The sequence below is a fragment of the Glycine max genome, chromosome 17, assembly GCF_000004515.6.
Source record: "Glycine max cultivar Williams 82 chromosome 17, Glycine_max_v4.0, whole genome shotgun sequence".
In the NCBI taxonomy this organism is placed as follows: domain Eukaryota; kingdom Viridiplantae; phylum Streptophyta; class Magnoliopsida; order Fabales; family Fabaceae; genus Glycine; species Glycine max.
This window is the reverse complement of record NC_038253.2, coordinates 8,323,474-8,333,676: the sequence shown is the minus strand read 5'-3', so window position 1 is coordinate 8,333,676 and position 10,203 is coordinate 8,323,474. Positions and strand designations below refer to the sequence as shown.

General features: G+C 30.9%; 1 protein-coding gene across 1 annotated transcript; it reads left to right on the top strand.

The window, feature by feature from the left end:
- Positions 1-7,175: 7,175 nt before the first annotated feature.
- On the top strand, positions 7,176-8,658 carry LOC100785198 (uncharacterized). The gene is made up of 5 exons (XM_003549662.5): positions 7,176-7,372; positions 7,462-7,511; positions 7,628-7,709; positions 8,121-8,182; positions 8,316-8,658. Exons 1-5 carry the CDS (start codon positions 7,312-7,314, stop codon positions 8,484-8,486), a joined length of 426 nt encoding a protein of 141 aa, XP_003549710.1. The 5' UTR covers positions 7,176-7,311; the 3' UTR covers positions 8,487-8,658.
- The last annotated feature ends 1,545 nt before the right edge of the window (positions 8,659-10,203 follow it).

The following is a 10,203-nucleotide window of genomic DNA, read 5'->3' as shown; positions in this document are numbered from 1 at the left end:
ATGATCGCTCTAGCTAGTAGACTAATGCACCTTTTGTTGTCTACTTGTCTTGGTTATTTGTTGGGTAAATTGAGATATATTTTTCCATTTCACCGTCTAAGCAATGAGAATCACTACTTAGTCATATGGTAGTAGTCTAAAGAAGACATATGATCGGTATTTGTCATCTCATCGCTTATGGCCATGCAGTGTTTTGTGTTTCATTCATGTTAGTTGCTAACTTAGGAGCTAAAAAGTTACTGTTCATATAAAAAAAAACAAAAAAAAAAAACAGTAGTTATTGCACAAATGTTGTGTCTGGAAAGTATGTACATACATGACATGTTAAATTTCAACCACAACCTTAATTTATTACTTTATTTCTTATTTGTTCTCCGCCGCGAAACAATATTGTCTAGGGAGAGTGCATGGGTCTTGTGTCGGATAGGGGCCCGGTTTAGACAGTGTTTCTCCCATGTGCTATAATGCGATGTGAACAAGTCATGTGAGACTATATGAGGGGGTCACAACATATAGGTATGGGACTGTGGGAAGCCGAAATATAACATTAATAATATATATATATATATATATATATATATATATATATATATATATATATATATATATATATATATACATATGGAGACCAACCATATACTAGTGTATGTATGTATCTAAGTTCTAATAGAAACATGGCACCTTTTGGTTTGACTAGCATTGCAACTGTATGATGTCCCCATATATCCATTTTCTAGCTGCCTCACGTTGATCACCTTTCCTTTATATCCTATTCATGGTTCATAATAATGACTCTGCCCACCATATATAAGATAATTGTGATGACTAAGTTGATAAAATGGATTGTGTGTGTACGTGGAAGAATTATATTGATTGATGAATAAATCGACTTGCGGCCTCCCCACATGAAGAATTTAAGACAACATTTCCCTGTCTCCCCTAACTCTCTTGAAGAAGTGGTAACTGAATTACTGATCTCAAATTATTCCCACGTGCGCTTACTTTGTAGATGTAAAAGATTATATTCAATTATTAAAAAAAAAAAGGCTTAATAAGTTGGAATTATGCAGAGTAGCTAAATTCAAATATATCACGCAAGTACGCTTACTTGTAGGTGTGATGTGAAAATAACATTTTAACACTTTGCATTAGGCATTCATATCTCAACTAAATTATTACCAACATGCAAGCCGACGACCTCCCTTGCACATTCAAGATAGTGATGTCAAAACGAGTCATCTGCAAGAAAAGATGTGAAAAGTGAGTTGAGTCAAAGTTTTGTGTGGGGGCTATATATTTTTAGCTCATTATAGTCCATTAGGTTGGGTAAATTTACTCTTTTTTTATAAAATTATATACATTTTAATTAAAAAATAATATTGAACCAAATAGGTATGGGACCAACAAACAGTGCACGGATTCGACTTGGCCCAACAGTTCGTGTCTTTTTAATCTTATATTTAAGAGCATGTTCTGTACTCATGATCCAGCGTGCAATTGGAATTGGACCATTTTAACTGCTTTATAGCTAGGTTGGGTCTGGTGACTAGCAACTAAATGTCACTTTGCATTTAGTAGTACTATCCCAAATCTTGTGTTAGTGTAATTAATAGAAATCTTTAAAAAAATTGTCTCTAATAATTAGATAATAAATTTTCATTAGAAAATGTTTTCTAAAAAAATAAATACATTTTACAAGGACTAAAACATAACAAAAAATCACAAGGATGAAAATAAAATAAAAATTAAATTACAAGAATAAAAAATGTATTTAAATCATTTATTTATTATTAGTAAATGATCAATTTGTATACCACCATGCCTGTGCATAGATCAACTTGTGCAGAATTGTTTTATCTTAATCAGGACTTGAGTCTTGAACTTGTAACTCTGTTAAATAAATATTTGAAAGAAAAATTTTACTTTCTATAATAATTTTATCTGATTTAAACAGGATTGCCTACAATGAAATGAAATATATTTGTGGTTAAAAAAATGATCAATTGTATATACGTCCAAGAAAAAAGAAACATACATAGTTCAAAACACTGATAGTTTATCCAAGGGACGTGGAAGGAATAAATTAATCAACATCCAGGATAGGATATCAGGGAAACTATGAACAATCAAATAAAACTCATGAACTAGCATTTAACCCCTTAAATAACATAAAACACCAAGTGTACAACTACCACAATATGTATAATATGTAAAACGGAATTTCTATATAAATTAATAACAAAAAGTATGATAGAATTGTAGGACTTTGCTAGCTAGGTTTTGTCGTAGGAAATCCGTGTGTAAACAAAGTAATAGCATCACCAAAGCTGGATTGTTTGGTTATGAACAGGCACGTAATCAGAAATCACGTACACGTTTTGGTCTTTATCAAACACAAAATAAAGAGAGACAAAGAAAGGTGGGTACACCTTTCAACTGTTAGGCAGTCCAAATTCTTAGTCTCAAAATTGACGCCTCAATGTCGGATTTTGTTTTCTAAAAGCAATTCAAACTTGCCAAAAAATAATATTTATCTTTTGAAACCCTGTATTTAATTTGAAGCTAGCTCGTTTGTCCTCACGTTAAATTCAATTTACTCTTGTGTCTCGTGGACTACAAAAAAAAACGATTGAAGGTTAATTACTAACGTTCACATCTCTCCCATGCATTAAAAATAGGGAAAAAATCGATTGATATTCCAATGCCATTTTAAGATATCCTAAAGTTGAAATTGAAAGATTGATAAGAGAAGAAAATCCTATATATTATTAATAAATAAGATAAATTATTATTATTAATAATAAGGTATTTGATATATTAAGACGTCTATGTATTATTCATCCTAAAAAGAGTGAGAATAGTCAATGTAAATTGATATAAGTAATTAAAATTTTGATATCAATTCTCTTTTTTTTTTCATAGGTGTAAGTTTGAATCTTTCTATTGAATTGTCCAATAGTACTATAGGAGTTGACGTTTTTCTACTTTCTATCACTTTTCACACAAAAGAATAAAGGTGGAAAACTTGTATGAAAATACATGTTTGGAAAATACTGTATAACCTAAGATGTTATAAAAGTTACTGTGCGTTTCACAAATTGGAAAACATATATGCAATGAAGTTCTTAAAGTCAGGTTCCCAAATACCTTAACCTAAGTTGTGGTAATAGTTGCTATGCGTTCCACAAGGTCCCTAACCAATTGGCAATACTAGTTTCTTTCTCATCTTCAATTGTCAATATTGAGAGAGAGATTTCAATCATGCATTTGATGAAGTGTGTGCTCCATGTTCACTTTCACCAAAACAACAGTCCCCGAAATAGAGTGAAGTCCGTTTTGTGCGGCACAGAGGCAAACACCACTCATCCGTGGTCATGGCTACATATATTCTGGAATTCCACAATTTTATTTTGGTGTACTCTGGAATTTCACAATGACCTGTTTATTTTAAACTCAAGATAGAATTGATTTTAATTTTAATAAGACTATATTTTAATCGTTGTATGTAGTTAAAGTATGTGTTTCAATTAATTTAATCATAAATATGTGCATAACGTGACAAATTGATTTCTGACATTAAAGACACATTGGTTTTCAAGAGTCTGTTATACATTTTAGGCTAAATAAATTGTTAATTCATTTCTCTATTTATTTAGTTAGTTTGTAAAGTGCGTGTTTTGAATTTGTGTTTGGGGTTTACCTTTTTAAGTTTTTTTTAACGAATCTAAGATAAAGTTTTGTAATGAATCAGAAGCTAACAAGAAATACTTGCTTCTCTATCTCCTTATGCGTGTCCAAACGGACACCAAATCAAATAGGCAAAAAATTGATTTTAAATTAAATTAGTTTTGATTAAAATTAATTTTAAAAATGATGTAATATTTAGATGCTTTATTTTAAAAGCAAATTAACAATAAAATTTAGAACATCTTCCGGGGAGTGTAATTTAAGCAATCTATTTTAAATTATTTATCTTATATTAATTGGTTCTTACAATACTACGTAATAATTAAGCATTCATATATATTTTATTTCAGTGATATAATTTTAAGCAATTGATAAATTATATCCCTTGAATGATCCTTAAATGACAAAAAAATATTTTTTACTCATAAACAATTATTACAAATATAAACAACAAAAACTTAATTTTAAGTAACCCGACACTTATTAGATTACATTAATTTAAAGGTAAAAATATCAAACCATAATGTCTAAAAATAAATTACCTATTAAGTAATGAGCGTGGGAGATGCTTTTAGTATTAAATCTTTTATTAAACTCAAAATATACCTAAACTGTTTCAACTTCTAGACTCAATTTTTTAAATTTAACTTTTTAAATGTGAAACTATATAAACATACTAAAATCAAGTTAATTGATATTCGATGTTATTTTTTTCTTACTAAGTCATATTACTCATTTACATTATTTATTTATTCTCTTGGTGTGTGTTTTTCTGACAAGATATATATTTTTTAGTGTCCACAAAACATTTTTTCCTCTGTAGTTCACATCAAACTGTTACAATTTACAAATAATTCTAACCTCTCTTTCAAACAAAAAAATAATTCTAAACTCAACATTTATATAAGCACATATTAATGTGTACAACACTCGTGTATCTCTGACAAATTCAATACACCTCTAATTACGTGCAGAACAATATTATTGCATGTACGTTGATAGGTAGATTCATTTTTTCCGTAATGCGGACGAATATAAATCAGGGTTGAGGCGTACCGAAAAGACTAATATATCTACACCATTGCTATCTAATATATATATATATATATATATATATATATATATATATATATATATATATATATATATATAACAGTAAGAAGAGAGAAAAGTTAATACAATTACTTGAATTTTTTTTAATAAACAATAACTATCTCTAGTGCAGACATTTTTGTGGGATGCATATATAAATTATTATGAATGATAATTTTTTATTCAAAATTTAAAACTAAATTGTAACAATCTAAGTTAAATCAATCTACTCCTAATGATGGATTGCTTGAATATTTGAATGAGGAAGTAGAGTGAATTGAATAAAATGAAGGCAAGTCCATAGTCCCACATGACAAATTCAGGCAAACGTCGCCACCAATGTGTTTCTTGCATCCCAGAGGTGCAACAACGTGCGTGAAGTTTCGGTGCCCACGTGGTGATTGCTGTGCCACTTCATCCCGAGATGTCGACTTCCACGTGGATTGTTCTTTTCCTTCCCTTCGCAAGGCAACTACGCGACAAAATCCTACGTAGCCATTGCCATGATGCATCAATATTAATGTACTATCACCCTTGTCTTTCACCTTCATTCTCACAATAATGCCACTTTCTTGTTGCCCAATTCATGCTCCTCCATGGCCTAGTGGCTTGCAACTTCGGAGGCACAATGCACCAGTTCCCATTATTAGTGGCTACTTATGTCCATCTATCACTCTGAATTGAATTGTAGACTATTGGAGAACTCTTTCTATCGTATTTAAGTTTGCAATTGGACATTTCGATCTGTGGATGTTAGAATCAAACTCTACATCATCTTCAGTTTATATTGTTGGATCAGATGTGAACCAATACCGATATACTATCACCTAATTAAATTTGAAACACTTTTCAGTTTTCATTGATGAGAATTGTTGGATCAGACGTGAACCAATACCGATAAGGTCTGAAATGAATAATTCGATCGAAAGCTGCCTCAAATGAATGTAGATTGACATTCATATGTCTTGGTCTAATGATAAATACTTGGTCTAACAAATGGCATGTGAAACAAAGTAAATTAATTAGAGTTGGAGTGGAAGTTCAACTCTCGTAAAAGTACAAACTATGATCAACAAGCTATAATTTTTTATCTATATAGTGGAAGTATATATTTCATTCAACAAGAATAAAGATTTAAAAGACAAGTTGCCACTAATTTCTTCTTCCAATTATGGTGATGGATATATGCATATTGAAACTTAATTAACAAAATGCATTTTTTTCCTCATAAGATTAATGATCACAAAGATAAGACAGTTTAACTATTTATATATGGTGTGATAGGAGTGTTGATATATATAGCATGGATATATAATAAGCTTGTACATCTTAACTAAAATTGGAATCCTCTTCCTACGTACCTAGCTAGGAAGCTAGAGCAAGTAAAAAAAAATTGATGATGAGAGACAAGCCATGCCATCAATTTGTCTTCTAGAAGAGACAGTATCCAAAAGGCGACGAAATGAACATAAGGAAAACATGGTCTTGTACTCTTGTTGCACAAAAGTGAACGAGACAGAAGAAAAGTCTGGCATCATGGAAATTTGCAAACATTGAAGGCTTGCATTCATATTATAGAAGAGAAAAAAGAATAGTATAATTGCAGGCAAACTTATATACATTATTATAGGGTTCATGAGTTTTTGTTTTACTGTACCATTCCCCAAAGTAAATGTACCATTTTTGGATTGAAAAAAAAATTGGACACCAAATACTTGATAACATCTAGAGAGGAGCGGAATGAGAGAGAAGACACTACTATAAGTATAATGAGAAATGCTCTATGCTTCTATTTCACTCTACAAATCTTTCTACAATCTTTTATGATAAGTATTGAACGAAGACTAAATATATTTAATATCTTAAAAAAACATAAAATTTAAAAATTATCATAAAAAATAATAAGAAAATTTAGATTATTCAAGTATAATAGATGATATAAAAGAAACAAGAAATGAAAGAGTCATAATACAAATGTTGATGGACTATTATATTTGATATACACATACGATTATACATCATCATCACTCCTTTTAGGTTTCCATTTCATATATCTATCCCTGTTTTTGGACTTCCTATTTTTTTATTTTGCCCAGGTCTGTACTTTTTTTTGTTTAATGACACCCTTGTTGCTTAATATTTTCTATTATTTAACTTCAAAACCTTTTTAACACCTAAACCTTCGCTTAATTAAATATAATTGGAGTTTCAAATGATTGGCAATTTCCATTGATATAGGGTGGCAGTTGGCACTTTGAGGGGTGCCATAAGACAACTAATATAAAAAATTTAAGTAAAAAAACTATTAGTTTAAGCTGAACTTCGATGTGGACCCCTATACCCTATACGCCACTATATATATAATGAGCTGCCATCTATCTATCCTTCATCCCACCAACTACTCACAACTTCCAATTTATTACTCAGTTAAGCTCTCTTCTTCGAATTGCAAGGAAGAAAAACCTGAAGAAAACTCTACCCTATTTGTTTAAGGATTAACCTGCACATTTCTTCCCAAGATTTTTCTTCAAAATGAAGCCTTCTTTTGTAGTCTCTCTTCTGCTTTTATCACTCATCCTGGCAAAAACTCAAGGTAATTTACTTAAAGCAATGTTTTCAACAGCAGTTCACTCAATTAGGCTTTTCTTTTCGGATTTTTAATCTTTCTTTTATTTGGTGCAGGGATTCGTCTGGGGAAAGTGTCTTCAGCAGTTCAGCAACAGAAACAACATGTATGGTGATCCTTACTTTGTAGCTTTATCTATTCATCTCTTTAACAAACTTCAACCTTCTTTCATGCTTTCATATTTCTATGGATGCTAATGTAAAAGTTCACTTCTAACTACAGGATGGAGAAACTACTTTGTTGAAAAGAAGTAACACTGGTGCTGAGGAAGCTTCTCTCTGCAAAGAGAACGAATTATGCACAGGTAGCCAGAAGAAAAGAGCCGCTAGAGTATCCAGAAAATCAAACAATCAGTTACCAAACATTCATGAAGATTACTATGGACCTAGACGGCATAGGCCTAGACACCACTAGTTTTAAAGACCATTAGTTCATTCTTTTTCCTTTGTTTCTCCTGATAATACAATCATGATTCACAGTCTTACAAAGTAGACTAAGTATTATACTTAGTGCAAGTTGTCCCATAAACACTTGATGACTTCAAATTTTGTTGTTATGCATAAAAATTATGCAAGGCTTCATTCTTGTTCACTTCGTTTCTGGTTTAATTAAAACATAGCAAAATATAACAAATTTAATTAGTACCAACCCTTATTTTTATATATATAAATCTTGGTATTCAGAATATCTTTGAATGTTCTTATGTTTGCTGCAGGAAACATAAAGAATAGGAAACTCGTTACCATTCCCGTTTCTGCAACCCAATCCCTCTCCAAGGTTGGTTTGAGAGAAAGGAAAATAATTAAATTATTGTCTATATTATATTGTAGATTTCAACTTAAATGTAAACCTTGGAATTTCTTTTTATATTTTTCCTCTTATTAATATTATATATGTGTTCCATGGACAGAATGTGGAAGAGTCCAAGGTTGACCCCTCGGTAAATGGCAATTCTAGAAATGTGGATACATTGAGCACTTCGAAGCACAAAGATGTCCCTGAGGAGCACTACCATGACCTTGTAGAGATAACTGAGATGGACTATTCTCCAGCAAAGAGAAAGCCTCCTATACACAACTGAGTCTAGGGATGATCAACTAGAAAAAAAACTGACAAAGTTCCGTATATTAGGATCAATAAAATATAGACAGAGATGTTGGACAGCATTGCAGAAAATGCTGCAGTTTTTTTGGCTTAGAATATGATTTGTACATTATTATCCTGTCACCTTTTATTGATTATAATATATATTTTGAAAACATACTATCTTTTAATTTGATTATTAAGAACAATTTTCAGTCTAACTTGTTGCGTACAAATTTTGAGATTAAATCCAATATAAAGTGAACACAAAAGAAAGAGTGGGGAGGAGATGCTTTTATAAACTTCATTTTACCACTAACTTCAGTTTTGTAACGGATATCCAAACATGCATTAACTCATGAGTATATCGGGTTTGCGTCTTGAATTTTTTCTGGCTCGTAATTTTTACGATAATAAGTTAAAGGAAAGGGAAAGTTGTGGCATAATTAAGTGTTGTTTATAACTTTATATACCAACTACCAAGGTGTCTCTCTTTCAAGATATGGAAGAAAAAACAAGCCGGGGACCAATGATTGCGAACGTACCATTTACTAGTTTTATTCTTTTACAGCTGAGAAAAGGCATATATGTGTTCATCATGTGTTGCTTGCTTAAAAATCTTCCCATAACTCAGTTCAAACTACATGATCCATTCCACATTGAGTCATTCATCTCATTTAGTTTATAACCAGTGGAAGCATATGTTTGCTGTTTGCAATAAAAATTGTGCAAATTAAAATGTCATCTAAATCACCCTTCACCTTTCCTAGAGCTGGAGGCAAGTTGAACCTCTACATTAATTGTACATATATGTGGGAAGAATCGTTGGTAACTTACCAATTTTTTCAGAGTATAATTATATCCAAATAATATTTCTACAATTATAAAATAAATATATTTAACATTTTAAAAACATAAAAAAAATATTTTATTTAACAATATAGAGAAATTTTAAGAAAAAATTATTAGAGGATTTAAAATTATTTATTTTTTTAGACTAGTAGGAGACCTGCTAGGCCTAGTCTTTGAAATTAATTGCATGTGTTTGTTTTGATAGAAAAATGAAAAAAAAAAATAAGACTAATAAATTAAGGAAGGTTTGGTTCTTTGCTGTATGGTCTATGTTTGTGGAATGTGGCTTGGTTATGTTGGTTAGTGATGTACATTTAGCCTGGTTTGATAGCTGAAGCTTGATGTGTTGGTTCGATGTGTGCATGAATCATGGTGCAGTCTGGTTTCGATCTAGTGCATGCATGCCTCTGGGGTGGACAATTTATATCGTGGAACTAGTTTTGCTATGGGATAAGCGTGATTCTCAATGAATGTTTGGTGGTTAATCATATATGGTTTGTTGATGGTGGTTCATTGCTAGTCTTGGTGTTCGAGATGTCAACAAGAGGCTTGAATTGATTTTTAATTTTTTATGGAGGATGAGAAATGGCTATAGCGTCATTGGTTTTAGTTATGAGAAGAAGATTTTAGTTATATGAGAGGAAAGGACGATGATTGTTTGGGTTTGAGGCAATGTTCTTAATGAAAAATTAAGTTTATTGTGCTATTTTAAAAAAATATATATATTTTAATTTTTATTGTTGGGAATGGCGTAATAAAAAAATAAGTAGAAGTTTTTTCACTATATTTCTCCATATCATTATTTTATATTGTAAGATATATAAAAAAAATCTTTATGTGTAAAAAAATAATTTTCTAAATAT